This window comes from Carcharhinus amblyrhynchos, chromosome 21, assembly GCF_965287045.1.
Source record: "Carcharhinus amblyrhynchos chromosome 21, sCarAmb.v2.hapA, whole genome shotgun sequence".
Lineage (NCBI taxonomy): Eukaryota > Metazoa > Chordata > Chondrichthyes > Carcharhiniformes > Carcharhinidae > Carcharhinus > Carcharhinus amblyrhynchos.
In genome coordinates this window covers 50,646,392-50,668,942 of record NC_137344.1, presented here as the reverse complement: position 1 = coordinate 50,668,942, position 22,551 = coordinate 50,646,392, and the positions used below count along the sequence as shown (strand labels likewise).

At 42.9% G+C, this 22,551-nt stretch overlaps 1 protein-coding gene across 1 annotated transcript in view; it reads left to right on the top strand.

Moving 5' to 3' along the window:
* myo15b (myosin XVB) overlaps nt 1-21,459 on the top strand; it is a 322,763-nt gene extending 301,304 nt beyond the window's left edge. Inside the window, exons 59-68 of the mRNA XM_080209162.1 lie at nt 1,406-1,478; nt 1,979-2,055; nt 3,442-3,518; nt 4,755-4,885; nt 7,550-7,644; nt 8,246-8,323; nt 9,064-9,160; nt 12,218-12,366; nt 13,942-14,066; nt 18,936-21,459. Coding sequence (XP_080065288.1) covers nt 1,406-1,478; nt 1,979-2,055; nt 3,442-3,518; nt 4,755-4,885; nt 7,550-7,644; nt 8,246-8,323; nt 9,064-9,160; nt 12,218-12,366; nt 13,942-14,066; nt 18,936-19,128 — 1,095 coding nt within the window. The 3' untranslated portion in view covers nt 19,129-21,459. The remainder of the gene's footprint in view (nt 1-1,405; nt 1,479-1,978; nt 2,056-3,441; nt 3,519-4,754; nt 4,886-7,549; nt 7,645-8,245; nt 8,324-9,063; nt 9,161-12,217; nt 12,367-13,941; nt 14,067-18,935) is intronic.
* Nucleotides 21,460-22,551: the final 1,092 nt, after the last annotated feature.

Sequence of the window (22,551 nt, the reverse complement as noted above, 5' to 3'; positions counted from 1 at the left end):
AATGCCTTACTGAAGTCCATATAAACCACATCCACCGCTCTTCCTTCATCAATGTGTTTAGTCACATTTTCAAAAAACTCAACCAGGCTCGTAAGGCACGATCTGCCTTTGACAAAGCCGTGCTGACTATTTTTGATCATACTACACTTCTCTAAATGTTCATAAATCCTGTCTCTCAGGATCCTCTCCAACATCTTACCAACCACTGAGGTTAGACTCACTGGTCAATAATTTCCTGGGTTATCTCTACTCCCTGTTTTGAATAGAGGAACCACATCCGCAATCCTCCAATCGTCCGGAACCTCTTTCTTCTCCATCGATGACGCAAAGATCATCGCCAGAGGCTCTGCAATCTCTTCCCTCGCCTCCCGCAGTAACCTGGGGTACATCCCATCCGGTCCCAGAGACTTACCTAAATTGATGCTTTTCAAAAGCTGCAACACATCCTCTTTCTTAATGTCAACATTCTTTCTTGCCATCCTTCTTGGAAATTGCCACTTCTTTTCCTCACCCATTGTCATGTTCAATTTCTAACTTTATTTCTAACTTAATGCTCAATTTTTAAAGAGACACTAATCTGACCCAACTATGATGTGGAGATGCCAGCATGGGATTGGTTTGGCACAGCTAGAAGTCTCACAATATCAGGTTAAAGTCCAATGGTTTATTTGGAATCACGAGCTTTCGGAGCACTGCTCCTTCCTCAGGTCCACATTGAGACTCACTTAAGGAAGAAGCAGCGCTCCGAAAGTTCGTGAGTCCAAATAAATTGTTGGACTTTAACTTGATGTCGTGAGACTTCTTACTGTGCCTCAACTATACTAGCCTAATGACTATCCTGGATTTGAAAACGCAGAGGGGAAACTGTTTGACTGGGCAGGCTGTAGGAATGTCTGTCCTGCAACAACTTGACAAACAGCATCATCGACAAAGAAAAGGAAGGTCCAGAGCGCTCTGCTTTTTTGAGGATGTAACAGTCGATACTAGTGCAAGTGCTGCCTATGATGTTGTTCATTTGGACTTTCAAAAAACATAAGTTAAAGCTAAAGCTAAAAATGAAAGAAATTTAATAAAACTAGGGAAGGTTTCTGCATTAGCTACATCATTACTGGGAATGTAAAGAGTACATTTAAAACTGTGTTACCAGCAGGAAAGGATATTTCTTCGAAAGGCCACAAGTTTACAGGGAACACCTCAGGGGTAAATAAGAAGTTAGATGAAAAATAGGAAACGGCTAAAGATTTGAAACAAGATTTAGATTAGTTACACCTTTAAGCAGGCAAGTGAGAATTAAATAAATGTTATGTATTCCAATCAAAAATGCATTGTCAGAATATATTAAATAAAGTGAATTAGCACCGGGATCAATGTCTGTGTCTAATTCCAGCCACTGTTCTGGTTACAGGTTCCCATCCAGGAATCACTGGTTTATATTGTTGATAAACAACTGAATGAGCTCGCTGCAAAGAACTTCACGAGTGAGTTTCACAGGAAAATGTGGAATATTTAAAGCTGATTTTTACCTCATTTTAAGAGGTTTGGTGATGTTGTGGGGATGGAGGGGGTGGGGTGGGGTTGGATTATTGTCAGCTTTGTTTGGGGTTGGCAGTAATGAGTCTGGGGATAACGGCAGCAGTATTTGTAGTTAATCATAACAGCTATGAATCGTGTTGATGAAAGCCAGCTTTGAGTATAGAATTATCAAGTTTGGGGTAAATAGGATGTATAATTTGGTGGATTTAGTGGTTTGGGGTTAAGGATTAAAGGTCATTTGGGGCTGATGGAAAGTTGATGTTAATGATCTCAGAATTATCAAATGGTTATGTCTTTTTATTCAGCAAACTTCTTGACTTTCACAATGCAAACAGGGCAGAAGGTGTAATTCATTGTGTGATGTGATTTGAGAGCTTTTTACAATGTTCTACAGCATGTGTATATGTATTCAGCCATTTTCTCTTTAATTCCTGTTTCTCCGCAGCTCTGATGAGGTTCATGGGAGACGAGCCCCCACAGAAGCAACAATCTGACATTGATTGTTTACAGAGCATTCTGCAGGTGAGTCTCTGTCTTTCGGAAGAACTTTCTGTTTGGGAATGCTCAAGTGGAGTAGTGCCGATATCTTGGAGGCTGTGAGATTGGAGGAGATAGGGAGGAGCAAGGAAGGATTTGAAAACAAAGATGAAAATTTCAAACATTGCTTAACAGAAAAACAAGGTCAGCAAGTGCAGAGTTGAAGGGTGAAAGGAACTTGGTGCCAATTAGGACTTGGGCAGCAGCATTTTTGACAATCTTAAGTTTACCAAAAGTAATTTCAAATAAATGGTTAAACCACGTCACTGCTAGTGTGCAGGCTACATTTCTGTGGTCTGACACTGAATGCCAGGTCCCTGGTTCAATTCCCAACCTTGGCTGTGTTAACTGAACTCAAGGTGTGACACTGTTAAGAATGAGACAATTGCCTTGAGCTCAGTGAATGACAGGAAAAGTCTTCAAGAAGGTTGTCTTCAATAGCTCTGGGCAGCCAATGAGGACATTGCTCAAGGTCTCCTCTTACCACAGCCCGAGCATGTTGGTGTCTGTGCTTGTTCACTATGCTGCAGTGCATATGTAATCTGGAGCCAGCAACAGACATAGGCAACAGCCATAGACATAGGCAACAGAGCTGCGAGGGAGCAGGACACTGGTTAGCACTCTTCCCTCAGAGTTGCCCAGTTTCAGTAGGTAGGCAGTTGGGATTTGGGATATTCTGGGGAGAGTCAGTTGTTAGGGGTTCATTGGGATCCCGTTGTGGTTGGTGGTTCTAGCCATGTTCAGTGGTGGGGTAATTCCAGATCAGCCACACTCTGGCCTGACTTGGATTGGAACTGAGGGTGTCTGAAGTCAGGTCTGGAAACATTGCTGTCACTCTCAAGCTGAGGCCAAGATGGTCAGGTCTGGCACAAGCCTGAAGGCAAGGAGATTTTCAAGCAGCTCTGAGGGGGTGGGGGCTTTGGCACCCCCAAGAGGGTGTTGGGCAGAGAATGGGGGTTGGGGAGAGCGGGATTGTGAGTATGTTTGTCAGGGAAGGGGATTTGGGAAGGGATGTGAGTGCATGTGTGAGTGTGACACTCCCCCAATCCCCACCCATCCTGTCAGCACCAGCCACACCCCCACCGAACCTCCTGAGGTTTGTGTCCCTTATTTACTTCCCTCAGAGCTGGTCCCCCGAACAAAGCTCATCTTCCATAAATGGTGACTGTGGGAATAATGTCTGTGGAAAGTGGATGCTGAACACTGGGTTGTGGTGGCTTCCTGTCACATCTACATCACCTTTCACTGCAAGAGATTCAACTTTCAGGACAGGGAAAAAAAAAACAAGTTTGGTCCAAATTACTAATGTCTTGTGCACCTTGAAATGTTGCAATATCTCTTTGTAATGGGGAGATTTCTGCTTTCATACAGATATGTAAAGAAAAGGAGTTGCTCCATGATGAGATCTGCTGCCAGATCATCAAACAAATTACAGATAATCCCAGCAAGTAAGTGTGACCTGATCAATGGAGAACACTGCAGGAATACTGTGGCCTGATGTTACAGCTGTTCAGTAGATCAGTAGCTGAAGTCCAGCACCTGAGGTCTCGGTAGTCTATAGTGGGGTTTACACTATCTGTCATCGTCTCTGGAGCTGAGCCACATTTCAGCAACATGGCAAAAGATCTGCCGTGAAGTGACAACCCTTAATCTTAAAATGCTCTTGAACATCACCTCATCATCATTCAAGAATGGCACTAGCAAAGGTTTGCAGCTTGGCCGTTCGGTCAGGGAATGGTGTATGGAATACTGAAACAAAAGATTGTACTGAATGACAGCTAAAGCACCATTTAAAAATGCAAGCTGTGACTTCAATCGGAATCTGACGAGGCAGTGTGATCCTGGAGTTAGGCCCCAAATCAACCAAAATCTCACTGAATGCTGAGATAGGCTCAAGGGGCTAAATGGCCTCCTCCTGCTTCCAGTGTTGTTATAATTCCAATGTTGATCAGTACATTCCAGAAAGGCACCAACCAAAGGTAGTAGGCAGCGGCACAATGGTATTGTCATTGGACTAATAGTCCAGAGACCCAGAACAAGATGAGATCTGGGAACCCAGGTTCAAATCCCACCACGGTCAATAGTGACATTTGAATTCAATAAAGTTCTGGAATTAGAAGTCTAATCATGACCATGAAACCATTGTCGATTGTCATAAAAATCCATCTGCTTCACTCATGTCCTTTAGGGAAGGAAATCTGTTGTCCTTACCAGGTCTGGCCTACATAGGACCATAAAATCTCTACAGTCCAAAAGGAGGCCATTCGGATCATCACGTTTGCACTGACTCTCTGAAAGACTCCATGCCCCATCATGACCCGACACGTTTACCATGGCTAATCCACCTAATCTGCACATCTTTGGACTGTGGGAGAAAACTGGAGCACCCTAAGGAAAGCCATACAGACAGGAGAAGAATGTACAAACTCTGACAGACTTGAGGCCAGAGTCAAACCCAGATCGCTGGCACTGTGAGGCAGCAGTGCTAACTATTGTGCCACCCATGTAACTCCAAATCGATAGCAATGTGGCTGACTTCAAATGCCCTCTGAAATGGAGGGTAGCTAGGGATGGGTAATAATCGCTGGCTAGCCAGTGATGCCCACATCTTAGAAAACAATTTTTTTTTAAATGAGGAGAGAATATTGGAGCAATTACCTGACACAATACATGTCTTTGCACAGAGAAAGCTGCACGCGAGGCTGGCGGATCCTCTACCTCTTCTTGGGCTACTATCCGTGTACAAGCAACCTGAGACCCTTTGTCCTAAATTACCTAGCAGATGTCGGAAGTAACTCCAAACATGACTTCCAAGGTACAGTGTTTTGGGGAGGGAGCTGAGATTTAGCATTCCTTAATCTAAAAGCTTGGCAAATAGTTTGTTACACAAAACTAACATAGACTTTCCAGCACAGAATCAATCCAATAGATGAACTAGTTGTTGCATCTGTTTATAATCCACACAAGTTTCCTCCAAATCTAGTTCACCTAACCTGACCAGAGTATTCTTTATTTCCTTTCTCTCTCGTACACCTATCAAGCTTTCCCTTAAAGGCATCCTAGTTCCCTAAGCTACCCCCTGAGGTAATGAGTTCCACATTCTTTCCACTCTTTCAGGTAAAGAGGTTCCTCCTAAATGCTCTATTGCATTTATTAGCAACTATTAAATAGTCTCTTCATAGTACAGAACTTGAGTGTTGCTGAAGAAAGATGCATCCTGCCAAAGTTTTTTTCTTGCACTCCTGAGGGCAGACACAAAAACACCAAATTTCAGAGGGAGCAATGACCTATACTACACAAAGCAAAAGTGTAGATGGGTCAGCATATTAACTGTAACAGCACAACCCCTCTGCTACTGACCGCACTCAACCAACCCACACTTGCAAAACTCGGAACATTGTGTTTAACGTTAGATGTGATTCCATGATTGGGCAATACTCACTAAACAATGTCGAGTGTGCTAAGAACTACACTAAAAACAATTTAAGATTATTAATCGGGCTCATAATGAGGCTCACTTGTTTTACAAGAAGCTACATATATTCGTATGCAGCAATATGTCGCTTTCAGACAAAAGGAATACACCTAGGCATTGGGCCATTTCTGAATTAAACAAAAATTGACCAAATGCTAATTTGCCAATCAATCAGCATCCTTTTCCCATGCGGTATAAATTATTGTTCTCTTTGAACTTTGGTATTCTTGCATCTGTTCTGCTGAGTTCAAGACAAAAAGTTTGACAGCTTGTCTCTTTCTAACTATTATGTATATTTATGGTCTACGGTTTTAATCTGCCTCACAAGTGAAAATGACAGGCTGAATTTTAACCAAAAAGAAAGGTTTTAATTGTTTGAGGATGGGGGTAAAGTTTCAAAGATCCATTTTGCATTAAAAACCCAGTTTTAACTGAGACCAGGGGGCCTGTGGCCTGCTGCGCTGCTCAGGTAGTGCAGCAGGTCAGGGAATACCTATGATCAGTGCGGGGCCTGGAGCGGGATTTGCGACTGGCTGGTTACCAAATTGAAATCTCAATTTCAAAATCATTAACAAGCTCAGGATGATATCCTCCAGGCTCCCATCCCATTGAGGCTCCCACAGGAGGTCAGGGCAAGGGAAGTGCCAGCCTGGGACCATGGCAGAGCTGTCCGGGCACTCTGGACCTGGGCCGGGGAGAGGGGGCCTACTTGGGGGGGGGGGGGCAGGGCCGATTGTTGGTGGGAGGGGTGGGGGAGAACCCCCTGGACACTCTGTATTAGGGATCAGTGGAGTTGGGCAGGAAGGAGCGATAGGTGTTGGACATGGGGAGGGGTGTCACGGAGGCTGGTGATCAGGGAGGTTGCGGAGTCACGGAGGTTGGCCATTGGAAGGGGATGCCAGCAATTGTGGTTGGGGGGGGGGGGGGGGGGGGGGGGGGGCTGGCAGGGCATATGCGCCGATCTCCCCACTGACAGGTTGGGGCATGTGCAATGGCCCACTCAGCATGCTGATTCCAGCCTCTCTGTGATGCAGAGTCCCAGAGATTCATTACAATCAGCTCACACACAAAATAAGTGGGAAAATATCCTCCATTACTGTCCGTTAGACTCTTTGTCTTTTTTGAGAAAATTGCACCCCCTCCCACTCCCCTGATGGGTGACCAATCCAATCAGAGAAGGAGAGTTGTAACTTTAAGCATGTTAATGCTGCCCTTGTTGGCTTTCAAGTGTAGATTGTAATCCTATTCTCAACTGTGTGAAGCTCCAACAAGGTGACCACTTGGTGGATTCGGAAGATATACACCTATCACCTGATTCAGCTGCCAGTCTGAGAAGCTTTCATGATCAGACGTACAGATATCCCCCTTCTTCCAAAGATCCGCCAACAAGGTCCCCAAGTTCGCTTCTTCTTCCGAGGCCTCCACACCTGCACCAACCCCAGCCCCTTCTGACCTTTCTGGATCCATTCGTCCACCCAGGAAAGCTCTCCTGTCAGATAACCCTCACCATCCTTCTCGAGTCTGCCTCATATTCAATCTCCACCAATCCTCCTCTGGATGCAGCTACTGCTGTTGTACTGAGCAGCTTCCCAACTAGTTGAAGGCCAGGTTATCTATCTGATGGTCTCTGTTTGCGCACCGATGGGTTACACGTTACCAAGTTAAAGCTCGGTAGTGTGTGAGCAAATCCCAAACGCTGGGTTCCTTAAATCTTGCTGACCAAACCGTTCCATCCCAGTCAGATTGGTAGAAATTTTGCCAATCTTGCCCCTGTTGAACGTTTTCACAATTTTTAAGACCTCTGTTTGATTAGCCCTCAGTCTCATTTCTACAGGAAGGAACTCCAGCCTGGTCAGTGTTTCCTGGTACTCACAACCTTACTAAATGCTAAATCTCTTGCATGGTATCACAGAGAATGGGTAAAAGGACACATTTGTGCAGAGAGCTGAAAGAAATATGGCTCAATTACAGACACTAACTGTAGTCTCTTGTTTCTTTTCCCAGCAATAGCACAGATTTGTCAAGATAATCTTCATCGCACATTGAAATTTGGGGGCCGTCGATATCCTCCATCTAAATTGGAATTGGATGCTCTCTTAGTAAGTGTAGCGATAAAGTTACTGGATCCAGGGACCCAGGCTAATGGTCTGGCAATCAAATAGATTCAAATCTAATTAATTGAATTTAAATTCAGTAAATAACAAAAAAATCTCGGATTGTAAGCTAGTCTGAGTAATGGTAACCATGAAACTGTCACATTTAGATTGTCATCTGGTTTCCTAATGTTTCTCTCGGGAAGGAAATCTGCTGTCCTTACCTATTGTGGTCTATATGTGACTTCAGACCCACAGTATTGTGAAATGTCCTTAACTGCCCTGTGAAATGTGCGAGGGAGACACTCTGTTCAGGGGCAATTTAGGAAGGGCAAAAATTCCATGAAATAACAAAAAAAAAATCATAGGGAATCAGATCCGAGTTCTGTGACTGAACATTTCTCAGTATCTGGGGCTAAACAGTCACTTACTAATCACCTATATGAAGTATTGAGCAGAGTAAATGGACACGCTACAGGTTTACCATTAACATGGTTCCACAGTCCCTGAACTGTTGCAAATTACCAAAAAGTCCCCACATTACTTGATTGTTTGATAGCACTGTAAAGCGCATGTAATTTGAATGATACTTTGTTTTTTCTGACAGAAAGGACGCAGCTCTCGGAGAATGGTTTTGTATTTGCCGGGGAAGTTAGAGCACATGACCAAGATCAGGCCCTTCTCGGTATGGCTGGACTCAGGATGTGCTTTGTAATGTACTCTGTTTAGATTGAGGTGGTTAACCTGCTTTCTGCGCTACACTTATTAACCTTTTGCATAACCCTGGCTGCTTTTTGTTTGCCGACATTTACAAGGGATTTTGTTGGAGGCTGTAGTTGACAGATTGCCTGTTAGGATGGGAATTTTCCACATGATGTATTCCGCATTTTGAACATGGGATTTGTGGCCTGGAGATCAGAAAGTCCCCAGATAAGTGATCATCAAACAGTCTGAATCCGAACCAGATATCCTTTTGGTCGTAACATCGTTTTCTATCCTGTAAGGAGATTTCATGTTCTCAGGAATTTACCTTTACTTTGTGTTTGATTCTGTAATCTCACACCTCCTCCCCCACTACCCGGGTTCAATTGTCAGCTGAAAAGTGCCTTTACAACACCAGAAACTCGGCCTAAATCAGTTTTTGTGCAAATATGAAAGTACTAAATGTTGCCCTTAGTACCACCGCTGACATCACTGAATCCCCTATCAAACATATCTATGAGAAATACTAGACAGAGCATGTTGCAGAGGGGAGTGGTAGCATTGGGGTTTGATCCCTCATCAGGCAACATTCTTCATTATTTGGAGCCCTTAAACAAGCGTGTGTGCGTGCATGTGTGTTATCCGTGCTTGCACTGATAACTAGCTTAGTTGCGAGCCCTAGAATGGCAAAATATGCTGATCCTGCTTTGCTCCTGATTATAGGTAGGAAATGACATACTGACGGGAATTTGTGCTGACATTGGGGTTAAAGACTCTGAAGAAGCCAAGGAGTTTTCCCTCTTTGCTAGAAAGAGTAAAGGTGAGTGAAAATCATGAAGCATAAAAAACAATGGAGAAATTCCATTGAGTCTATCGGGGACTGCTGAGGGGGTTCAAGGTAAGCACTAAGAGATACAAGATGCACAAGAAGTAGAAAAAGCAAACAGAGGTTAAAGGGTTAATGCTGAGGGGGAAATGAGATAAAGGCAGAGAAAGGGTATAGAAATACGGGGAAGTAAAGGGTAGGATAAAAGCAGAGGTAGCAAACTGACATACATAAGGAGAGAGCTGATAAAGTTAGAGGTAAAGAAAGTTTGCAGTGAGGGGACAGGGAGAGCAAATGAAAGAAACGGAGAAGTAGAAAGCAGGAATAATCAGCAGAGATACCAGTCACCAGTTTTGGGTGTATGGGGATTTTCTGCCTGTCTTCATGTATGTGGACAGCTGTTCTTCATTTGCGTCTGGTCTCAATGAAAGGCTTTACTGAACCAGTCTTAAGATAACTGTCTCCAGAAACAGCCTTATGGCATAGTCACATGACTATGGAAAGACTGATGTGTCACTCAAACTGGCTATATTTCAAACCTCTAACATTCCCTTTTACATATTGAACAAAATATACAAACATCCGCCTTTTCCTGGTGACTATAGACATTGACATGTATAATCCTGTGTGATTGTGAGTTACTAAGTTACCCAGTATTGTGCATTAAAACTGTTTGTTCTCCAAGTCAATTATTACACATGCATTGCAAACATACATAGAAACGTAGAAACATAGAACATTACGGCACAGTACAGGCCCTTAGGCCCTCAACGTTGTAATGAGCTATGTCCAATCCCAAGATCGGATTATCCCCTCCTTATCATTCTGGTGTGCTCCATGTGCCTATCCAATAACCACTTGAAAGTTCCTAAAGTGTCTGACTCCACTATCACAGCAGGCAGTGCATCTCACACCCCAACCACTCTGAGTGAAGAATCTACCTCAGATATCTCTCCTATATCTCCCACCATGAACCTTATAGTTATGCCCCCAGTAACTGCTACATCCACCCAAGGAAATACTCTCTGCACGTCCACTCTATCAATCCCCCTCATCGTCTTATAAACCTCTATTAAGTTACCTCTCATCCTCCTCCGCTCCAAAGAGAAAAGCCCTCAACCTTTCCTCATAAGACCTACCCTCCAAACCAGGCAGCATCCTGGTAAATCTCCTCTGCACTCTCTCCAATGCTTCCACATCCTTCTTATAGTGAGGTGACCAGAACTGAACACAATATTCCAAATGTGGTCTCACCAACGTCCAGTATAGTTGCAGCATAACCCCACAGCTGTTAATAAATACGGGGGATTTTCAGTCCACATACTCCATCAGAGAGAATGGAAAATCCAGAGAGAATCAGGAAATGTGATTCGAACACTGTTAGACTAATTTATCCTCTCAGTATGATTGTCATACCATCATATAACTTCAAACCTACTTTTGAGGCTTTCATTTTCATATCTCCATGTTTTAACAAATCTGTGAAGGTCATTATATTGTGTGATGCACCCACATTTATCCAGCATGTCTTACTCACTTGATACTATTCCTCTGCAGCCACAAACCATTTGTCTCTTGCAGACTTACTGAACCGACCTGTTGTATTGTGTATAGTTCTTCATCAGACTCTACCCCTGATATCTTTCCCGTGGCCATCAAATAGGCTTGTTTTGTTTCTTTTGAGCCAAGTATTTGTAATGCGATGATTCTGCTTCTTGCAGTTTGAACACCGCTGTTCCCATTCTGGATATCTTCATGTTCCTGTGCATGCTGTCCTCTGGAGAATTTGCATCCTGCCTTTTGTAACTGCTCCTGTCTTTTAGCTGAGATTGTCTCTCGGCATTATGTATCTCCTGGTTTACTCTGCCATACATACGCTCAGGCTGACATCTCACAACTTCCACATTTCAACACAAGTCTATTGCTTCCCTTAACATCAGTTTCTCATCTTTCAGTCAACTCATTGATATGAAACACTCACTTGGGATTCAAAATATGCATTCAAAGTACTCAAAATCTCTACCGTAACTGTTTTCTTTGCTGGCCGGTTAGATTTAGTGTACATTTTGTAGTAGTTGCTCTGCAGCAGAGTTAGAAGTGTAACAACTCTTATCATTTCAGACTTGTTCATTGCATTTGCTGCAAGCTTATAGTTTTCCCATTGTAAATGTAAAAACTGCCAGTTTGTCCACATATCACCATTCACTTTGACTGGAGATGAGAGTGAAAAATTTATTGCAACCGTTTTCACTCTCTCAGTAATTTACTTGCAGCTTCTGTTTGTGTTCCTTTTCTCCTATTGAGTCTATTTTTTTGGGTCCTTTTGCAGTAGCTTTCTGCAGACCTGAACTTTTCAGTGTGCCTTTCTTAGCTGTGTCTTCTGTCTTTATTTCACTTGCAGCCTTTTTTTTGTCCTTTCTTTCAGCAGTGCTTTTGCAGATTTGAATGTTTGTGTTCCTGAGTTCTCACTGTCTTCACTGCATCATTTCCAGGTTTGAAAAATCAATTTTCTTCCCTTCCTGACACCATGCCTCTGAGTCTTCACCAGTGTCTTGTCTCAGTGAGTCCAAAGGCAACCTCACGGCATGTTAAGCCTGTTCAAAGCTGAGATGGACATTTTTAGTTAGTATGGGAATCGAGGGTTATGGGATGTGGTGGAAAGTAGAGTTGATGATTATCACATCAGATCAGTCATGATCTCATTGAATTGTGTAATAGACTTGATGGGCTAAGTGGCCTACTGCTGTTCCTATATCTTATAGTCTTATTGATGTGGAGATGCCGGTGTTGGACTGGGCGGGGGCAATAAGAAGTCTGATGAAGGAGCAGTGCTCCGAAAGCTTGTGATTCCAAATAAACCTGTCGGACTTTAGCTTGATGTTTTGGGACTTCTTATAGTCTTAGTTCACATGACTGCAGAAAGCCAGATGTGTGAAATAGACTAGCTACGTTCCAAAATCCTCACGTTCCAAAATCCATATGCAAATTGAAGTTACCTTGATATCTCATCGTTAGAGAGTCCTCACCACTGTTGCCTTTTTCCCGTTGCAGGAGAGGCAGTCAGACCCATCAGATGGAATGAATACATCTTTGACTTCCTGGGAGACGATAACTCAATCAGCCTTCATTTCCGACGTGTTACTTGGAAAGAGCCTTTGCATTTTTATAATGACCTCTACATTAATATACATTATAATCAGGTAACCTTTGACATCTGCCCTTTCACCTTCATGTGACTGATTCTTCCAAACGTCGCTGGATTCCGGGGAAGTGCCGGAAGATTGGAAAACGGCTAACGTTACGCCGTTGTTTAAGAAGGGTGCCAGGCAAAAGGCGGGGAATTATAGGCCGGTTAGTTTAATATCTGTTGTAGGAAAAATGTTAGAATCCGTGATCAAGGAGAAAATAGCGAGGCATCTTGAGGAGAATTGTTTGGTAGAGCAGACGCAGCACGGTTTCGTTAAGGGGAAGTCGTGTCTGACGAATTTATTGGAGTTCTATGAGGATGTGTCTAGGGTGGTGGATAGAGGAGAGCCGGTGGATGTGGTCTTTCTTGATTTTCAGAAGGTGTTTGACAAGGTACCTCACAAGAGATTATTGCAGAAGGTCAGGGGGCATGGAGTTGGGGGTAGGGTGTTAGCGTGGATAGAGGATTGGTTGTCAAATAGGAGGCAGAGAGTGGGGGTCAATGGGTGCTATTCGGATTGGCGGTTGGTGACTAGTGGAGTGCCCCAGGGGCCGGTGCTGGGGCCTCAGCTATTTACCATTTATATAGATGATCTGGAGGAGGGAACCGAGTGTATGGTGTCGAAATTTGCTGATGACACCAAGATTGGTGGAACGGCAAATTGTGCGGAGGGTGTGGAGAGTCTGCAGAAGGATCTAGATAGGCTGGGCAAATGGGCCAGGAACTGGCAAATGGAATTTAATGTTGGCAAATGTGAGGTTGTCCACTTTGGTAGGAATAATGGTAGGAAGGACTTACGTGGCGAAAAACTGCAGCATGCGACGGTGCAGAGGGACCTCGGGGTCCTTGTGCATGAGTCGCAAAAACCCAGCCTGCAGGTGCAGCAGGTGGTCAGGAAGGCAAATGGGATGCTGGCCTTCATAGCGAGGGGGGTTGAATATAAAAGTAGGGAGGTCTTGCTGCAGCTGTATAGGGCATTGGTGAGGCCGCAGCTGGAGTACTGTGTGCAGTTTTGGTCGCCGCACTTACACAAGGATATTTTGGCCTTGGAGGGAGTGCAGAGAAGGTTTACTAGGCTGATACCGGAGTTGAGGGGGTTGAACTATGAGGAGAGGCTGAATAAACTAGGCTTGTACTTGTTAGAGTTTAGAAGAGTGAGGGGAGATCTCATTGAGACGTATAAGATGTTAAATGGGATGGATAGGATAGAGGTGGAGAGACTCTTCCCGCTCAGAAAGGACAGTAGGACTAGGGGGCACAGCCTCAAGATAAAGGGGGGGGGGGGGGCGGTTTCGAACGGAGTTGAGGAGGAACTTCTTCACTCAAAGGGTGGTGAATCTCTGGAATTCTCTGCCTGTTGAAGTGGTGGAGGCTGCCTCGCTAAATATTTTTAAGACGCGGGTTGATGGGTTTTTGATAAGAGAGGGGATTAAGGGTTATGGGGAGAGGGCGGGAATGTGGAACTGAGCAGCGACAGATCAGCCATGATCTTATTGAATGGCGGGGCAGGCTCGAAGGGCTAGATGGCCTACTCCTGCTCCTATTTCTTATGTTCTTATGTTCTTAACCCATCCCTGATATGTTTCAGGTCCTTCCTATGTACCTAAAAGGACAGCTGCTTTTGCCCACCAATGTCCACAAGGCAGAGCAGCAGACTGCAAAACTGGCGGCTTACCAGCACAAAACCAAAGGAACAGGGCCTATGCCAAACAAGTAAGTGGAGTAATCGCTGAAACAACCATAGCTCCTTTTAGACTGAAGCAACTAGGCAAAGGTGTTGATGGCACAATGCAACATACCAGTGAGATTGAAAATGGCAAAAGAAATTTGGTAAGTTAGGACATCATAGGGTCAGAATTTTCCATATCTGCCATGGTGGGGCCTGCTCGCTGGACATTCAGCGTCCCGGGGAGGTTAGGGTTAGGAAGGAATTATTTATCAGATAACTTTTTTTCTTGTCAGTTTTTTCAATAGTGTCTTGGGTGTGGAGTTCAATAACACTTTAGTTGTTTATTAAATAAATTTTTAAATTATCTATTTTTGCCTATCTTGAACTTAACTATTCAAATCAACGATATTGATTTCTTAGAGAAACATTGTACCAAACACCTCAAAATATAGTGCATTTGCTTAAAAAGTTTAAATTTTAGAGGCTTTGAAAAAGTAATATGTGTAAACTGGGGACCTGAAATAACAGGTAGGGCTTTCCCCTCATCGCACTCAGTGAGGGAACGTGAAAAACACTGGCTGCAATGGTGGGTTTTCCTTTTGTATCGTCCGCTTCTCACTTCATTAATTCTGCACACACATGGGAAACACGCTTGTGGCCCTCTGATTTGCCCATCCTGCTGTGAGCTCACTGCTTCCTCACTCCAAGTTTAACCAGCCTCCATGCACAGCCCCTCAATCTCTGCAGCCCTGGACTGCCACGCATGGTCCCAAAAGGGAAAAAGACAGGAATTCCCAAATTCAGCAATGAATTTCAGCATGAGGGCCCACTGAGATGTCCCCTCCCACTGTCCTGGCAGCAGGAGGCCCAGCAACTTCACCTATCTAGTTTGGGATAAAGTCAACATTAACAATGCCATAACAGTGCAGCACCCAGTGCAGAAAGAGGGTGAATGATCTCATCCATGCCGCCAAGCTAAAACCATCTCATCATTCGTAACACACAGACAGTCACGCTCACACTCGCACTCACATACTCATAAACTCACGCTCACACTTGCACGCTCACACTCTCATGCTCACGCTCACACACAGTCACAAGATTCTCACCCACCACCAGCTCAAGTGACATCACAACTCACTCTCACAAACACACCTCTAATGATTGTATCCTCATCCCATCCATAGCTCCTCTCCAGCCATGCATCCTTATTATCTGTCTTGACATATGCTTACAATTCAAAATCAAGGATTTAAATAAGACCAAGAAACAATTTGTTTCCATCTATCTTTATGCAGGTTTATTGATTCATACCTGTATTATGAGGAAAGGTTAGACAGACTGGGCTTATTTCCACTAGAACTTAGAATATTGAGGGGTGTTAGAGTCCTAGACCAGAATCTCAAATTACATTAAGAAGCCAGACTAGAGCCAAATTTCTTTCTCTTTTTAACAAATGTGAGGACAGGATGCTTCACTAGGAGTATTTCTGCTGACAAATTACGGATCATTTATAATAAAACAAACTTTATTTCATAACAAAGTTTAAATATAACGCTAACAAATGAAGCAGCTTAACCATTGATGTTGAACAACGTTTAAAAAGAACAGTAACAACTTTAGTTTCTAACATATTACAGTTTCAGTTCCAAACAAGCAACATTCCTTTTACAGACTTAATAACCACTTTAAATACAGTTAGGAATAATAAATATACTTACTATAATGAGAATAGTCATAAAGCCTTCAGAGAGATTTTGTGGAGAGTGAGCAGCTTGTAGAAAACCTCTATCTTCAAACAAACCCCAGCTATTTTCCTTTTACAGACATAGCTCCTCTCATTAGCCAGATCATTGCATGGCTCTGCCTATCGAAACTTGCATTCTATTCCTGCAATCAAAAACACCTGGGGACCTTTTTTGTAAACAAAAGTCCATTAGCTCTATCTTAGTAAACACTAGATAGTTAAAATGAGTAATTGTCCTGCTCTCCCAGTAACTGAGCTGTATTCCTTTCAGACATACCAACTACCTATAGCATAAAGATGATTTTTTTAAACATTCCCCTTAAGTACAAAACTACAATAGGGTGGCACAATGGTTAGTCCTGCCTCACAGTGCCAGGGATCCAGGTTCAATTCCAGCCTTGGGTGATTGTGTGGAATTTGCATATTGTCCCCGTGTCTGCATGGGTTTCCTCAGGGTACTCCGGTTTCCTCCCACAGTCCAAAGATGTCTAGATTAGGTTGATTGGCCATGCTAAATTGCCCCTTAGTGTCCCAAGATGTATAGGTTAGGGGGAATTAATGGGGTAAATATATGGGGTTACAGAGATAGGGCCTGGTAAGATGCTGTGTCAGAGAGTTAATTGTAGGAGTGTTGGTGTTTACTCGATGGACTGAATGGCCTCCTTCTGCACTGTAGGGTATCTATGAACATATATTCCTATCAGTTGCACCACTGGCCTCCCTCCTTTCAAAACAAAAGAATAAACAATGTGAAAAGATGGCTTCGTTATTCTAAAAAAGGTTGAGGTAGTGTTTTCACCTATTCTATCAGCTATACATCTTCTTACATCTACACATGCAAATTTAAACAGTTCAGTCCAGTTCAGTCTTTCTTTTCCAACATTGAATTTTTACATAGCAAAGTCATCATAAAACATCAACAATCACATTCTCTCTGCCTGCCACACATATAATCTTCAAATTAAACACCTGTAACAACAAGTTCCATCTAACCAGCCTTGCATCTTTATCTTTAAACTTACCCCGAAGCTTTATTGGATTATTAAGGTCAGTGTAAACAGTTGTCTTTGATGAATTGCAGCAGCATAAATGTTAAAATGCTGCAATGCCAACACCAAGCTCAATGTCTCCTTTTCCATGGTCTAATATTTCTTTTGATGAATATTTAATTCTCTGGATAAACAACCAGTAGATCTTCTTGTAAGAGTCCCGCATCATCACTCTCATCACTCGCTTCAATGGCCACCTTGAATTTCTTTGCATAATTCGGTGTCACCAAAGCTGGTGCTGTGATTAACACAGTTTTCAGATTGTCAAATGTCCTCTGACATTCAGACGCCCACTGAAATTTGCTGTGCTTTTTCAGCAGTTGAGTCAATGGAGCAGCCACACTGCTAAAATTTGGCACAAGTTTCCTGCAGAAACCACTCATGCCCAAGAATCTCGGCACTTCCCTTCTCATCGATGGTATTAGGAACTCCCCATTAACTTTCATTTTCACATTCCTTGGGACCATTTATTCATGTCCAATTGTATGGCCTAGGAATGTGATTTGGGTTTTTACAAATTCACTTTTAGCCAAGGTTATCACGAAGCCCACCTCCTGTAGTCAACTGAACAATTCCTTTACATATTCCAAATGCTCCTTCCATATGTGATTGAAAACCACCAGATTGTCTGTGTTCACTGCACAATTATTTAGTCCAAAAATGACATTGCTGATTAATCTTTGGAATGTTTCTGGTGCTTTCTTCATTCCAAACAGCATGACTTTAAATTGTTACAGACCATTTGGCATCACGAAAGCCAAAACTTCCTTCGCTCTTTCTGATAAAGATACTTGTCAGTGTAGAGAATCATAGAATTCCTACAATACAGAAGGAGACCATTCAACTCGTCAAATTTGCACTGACTGTCCGACAAAGCATCTTATCCAGCCTATCCCTGTAACCCCACATATTTGCTTGCGAATCCCCCTAACCCAGACATCTTGAGACAGTAAGGGACATTGTAGCGTGACCGATCGACCTAACTCGCACATCTTGGGATCGTGGGAGGAAACCAGAGCACCTGGAGTACCCACAGTACAACTCTAACACTGCATCCTCTTGTCCTGTCTGAGGCCAGTTGCTTTCTTTTCTCAGTGGCATCCTAGCCCTTCAGTCCATTAAAAGCCACCTCCACCTTACGAGTGGCCTAGTAGGTAGAGACATGTCTGTGACATCACCCCCCGCCTCCCGCTGAAAGTGATGTGCTGCCTGTGAAGCCTGAAGCTGATTCCTGTGAGCACTGTGTGAGGCAGTGTAGGCAAACTAACCGGGGAGTCACGAGTGAGGTGCAGGTTTCCAGGTGCACATCATTGATACACCATTGAGCAAGTTACCATTCTAATTGGAGGCTGACAAGTCTGGATGATCCTGTGTTGGGGTGGGGGGGGGTGGGGGGATGATTCTGATGAGGGATCCTTCCAAGAGATGCAGATATATTGAAATGACATGTGTGGTGTGTGATAAGAATCACAGCCCGCCATTAATGGCTAGAGCATACAACCTGGTTTTATGACAATGTACACTCGATTTTTAGCCTTCTCCTTACATTTTCTGCTCCTGACCATCACATCGCATATGGGCGCCCACAACCCAGAAGCTTTGGACTCTAGAAAGATTGGTCAAGAATCACCCTTTCAGCCACCTCTTTTTCACGTCCAATGCAAAGATCCTGTGGTGACTTCCACACACTCCATGGGAGAAACCTCCAGAGGCTTTCACACGATGGGGGTGACAAAGTCTTAACTAACAGTCCAGGCTGGAGACAATACACATTGCTTAACCCTGTGCTTAACCCTCTCTCCACTCTCATTGTCTGCACCTTTAAGGCTTGATTACCTGTAAAGACTCGCATTCCAACCATTATTTTATAAATTGGGTTTGTGTCTTTATATGCCCTGTTTGTGAACTGAAATCCTACTTACCTGATGAAGGAGCAGTGCTCCGAAAGCTAGTGGCTTGTGCTACCAAATAAACTGGTGTTGTGAGACTTCTGTGTTTACCCCAGTCCAATGCTGCATCTCCACATCAGTACTGTACAGACAGCTCAGGCTAGTATCACCTTAGATAGTACACACTACATCCCTTGTGTCTGATATCTCGGGGTTTTGTCCCTGCAGGCAGCAACTGAAGACTTACCTCCCGAAAACGACAACAGTAAAATTGAACCCTGAGTCAATCTTGAAGCAAACTATAAAGGAACTCAGCCAAATGATAACTCTCAGTCCTGGTGAAGCTAAGACCCATTTCTTAAGTAAGTGTCTCCGTGATGAGGGAACAAAGAAACTGTTAAATGTTTGCAACAAGATCTAAGCATGCTGTAAAATAAGTGGAGTGCTGTCCAATCAGTAAAATTATAATGAGAGCAGCAATCTTCTGCAACATTTTGGGATACCGTCTTGGGTCTCCCAGGAAAGAGGTCTCATGGTACAGTGAGGAGTTCTCTGCCTTGTATATTCTTCAATCCTGTGTTAAGGGGGGGGAATGCTGGCAGACCAATGAACTGTGGCATTTGTGATATTTCCTCAAGGCTTTGCCTTCACATTTCTGTAATAACTTCAAAGCTAAAGCTGTCATTAGCTGAGGGAGTTTTTCTCACAATGGAAGTCTCCCTGTGAATCACTATCACAATTTAATTTAGACAGACTGGGGTAAAAACTTGATCTGCCAAATGGGAATGGGACTGTCAAGGCAGTATCCTTTCATCTAGCGGTCTCAGCCAAACTAATATTTTGGATGAAAATCTCTGTCCAGTTGAGTGGCCTGGATTTTCACTGAGTTGGAATGAATTTAAAAATGGCAGCTGAGACGCAATTCCAGGATTCCTGGTCCTGTTCCGTGTCTTTCTGAATTTTGGAAATACCTTTTAAGACTGTAGCCTACATCCTACACTCCAGACTTGGCTGGTTGATTTGTAGGAATTGGCATGCCTAGTCCTCTGGAACTTTCCTGAAGTCAGGTCAGGTTTTCAATGAGCCCAAAACAAGCCCATAAAAAGGCACACCTTCAACCAATCCAAAAAGTCCCCTATGCCCCCATGACAGGTTGTGGCACTTCAATGCCATTCACTCATTATGCTGCCAAGAATCAATGAACCTTATAATTATAGTGATAAAAAAAAGCTTTGACAAAATAGTCATTCTTTGATAAAATTCAATTTTCTTAAAATAAATCTTTTTTTATGGCAGTCCAATAAATCAACCACTTATCCATAACCTTTTGAAGTTTCAGTAGTTGAAACTACAAGCACTTGAAACCTTTTAATCCTGTGAAAATAAACATTGAGAAACTGACAGCATTGATCAGAGAGCCAAAGTCGTCAATCAAACATGTTTTTCACTGGGGTGCCAGTGTTTCAACAGGCTAGTGGATTTCTGGGCTCTTAGCTGAGCCTCAATATGTATTCTTGGCTGGGAGCCAGATAACCATTGGCGTACTAAAACAGCTGAGTCCCAGAAATGCTTGTGAGGGAGAGGATTCCATTCGCCAGAACTATTATTTTGAATGTTTAAAAGAATCTCACAAAGATGAATTCACTCATCAGTGTGAATTAGTATCAAAATCCAAACCACCACCATGCTTTTGAAGCTGAGTTCACACTAAATATAAAAGAGAGGTTGCAGACGCTTAAATTTGAGATAAGGCCAGAAAATTTTGAAAATAAGTGGATTTGTCCCCCTTTGTGGGAACTGAAGCCTGATCCAAAGAAATGCTTTTATTTGAAACATGAACCATTTTTCTGATGCTGCTAGATTTGCTGTATTTCTGGAGTTTTCTGGTTTTATTCATTGGTAAATCACTTGAAGGATGTTGAAAAGTTTCAAATATCTAAATGTGGCAGAGGAGTTTTTACTCAATACCTAACGCATAAAAGCTGGAAATGCTTACAAAGACATTGTGCAAGTGAATCTAATGCACATTACACCTAACCTGGAGGGCTTGCTGCTGATATATTTTCATTCCTTCATGGAATGTGGGCTTTGCTGGTAAGGTTTGCATTAATTTTACTGCCCATCATTGTGAAAGTGGTGCTGAGCCAGCTTTTGGAGCTGCTGCAATCCATGTGGCACCCATAGTTCTCTTAGAAAGGGAGATCCAAGAGTTTGGCCCAACAACAATGAAAGAACAGTGATGTATTTCCAAGTTAGGGTTATGTGTTGGAGAGGAGTGGTGTGTTCCATAGATCTGGAAACACTGCTGAAGGGGCTTTGGTAGTTGCAAGTGTGCCTTGTAGATATCACAACTGCTGCAAATTAGAAACCTCTTTCCTGTAACAAAAGCAAGTCTTGCCCTCATGAGGAAGTGATTAAGTAGCCCAGGATTCTTTGAATGAAATCAGTGGCCCAGAGGGTCAGATATAATTGGTTTATTTATTAATACTAATTGAGGTTTATCTGTACTATACCAAAATTGCCAAATGTTTACACAATCGTGAAAAATGTGTGTAATTTTATTTCTATTAAATACTCGTTAGTGGAAAGTGGACTTGCTCCTCTTATTGTCTCTGTTATATGGGAAAGCTACCCAAGAGAAATGCTAATTGATCTTGCTGCTGTAATTAATGATTCTTGGTTTTTGATGTGTAACAGGTTCTGATGTATTTTGTTTTCTGACTTGTTGTCTGAATTGTGCTCAGTAAAATGATCAAATAAAATTTAATTAAATCCTGAGTGAATACATTCCATGAGACCTGCATCCAAAAAGCACTGCATAGCTGCAACTTTTCTGCAGTAATGTGTTGCATTGCTACATTGGGGAGGACTTTCCTTTAAATTGATGTCCAAATACAAAATCGAGGCAAGTTGTATTAGGGAGGCCCACTGCCAAATTTCAGCTGCTAAATCTGCCCACTTATATTTTTAACTGCATCCCCCCCCTTCCATTAATGTCGGTGATCCATCTGCCTGTCATAGCATCATGGGAGAAAGAAGCAGGAATGGTCCATTCAGCCCATTAAGCCTGCTCCGGCTGGTCACCTACCTCCATGCCATTTTCCCCACAATCTTCATATCCCTTAATGTCATTAGTCTCCAAATATCTATCGACTTCTGTCCTGAGAAGGCTTTGTGATTGAACTTTCATAGCCTTCTGGAGTAGAGAATTCCAAAGATTCTTCTGGGTGAAGAAATTCCAATTCATCCCAGTCTTAAATGGCTGCTCATTATTCTGAGACTGTGTCCCTGGTTTTAAACTCACCAGCAAAGGAGAAACATCCTGTCCACATCTGTTATGCCCTGTAAGAATTTTGTATGATTCAATGAAATGAACTCTCATCCTTCTGTAAACAAGAAGACCAAATCTGTATACATTACTCCAGGTGCAATCACACTAAGATGCTGTATGATTGCAGCAAGACATCTATATTTCTGTACACAAATCCTTTTGCGATGAAAGCCAACATACCTTCCTAATTGTTGCATCTGCATTCTATCTTTCAGCGACACATGAACAAGGATGCCCAGGTCCCTTTGGACATCAACACTTCCCAACCTCTCACCATTTAAAAATATTCTGTCTATTTGTTTTTTTCTACCGAAGTGGATAACTTCATACTTTTTCCCATTCTATTCCATCTACCATGATTTTGCCCTTTCACTTAGCCTGTCTAAATCCCCTTGCACCCTCCTCACAAGTCACGTTCCCACTTAGTTTTGTGTCTTCAGCAAAATTGGAAATATTACATTTGGACACCACATCATTTTTATAGATTGTGTCATGTTGTATGTAAATTGAAGG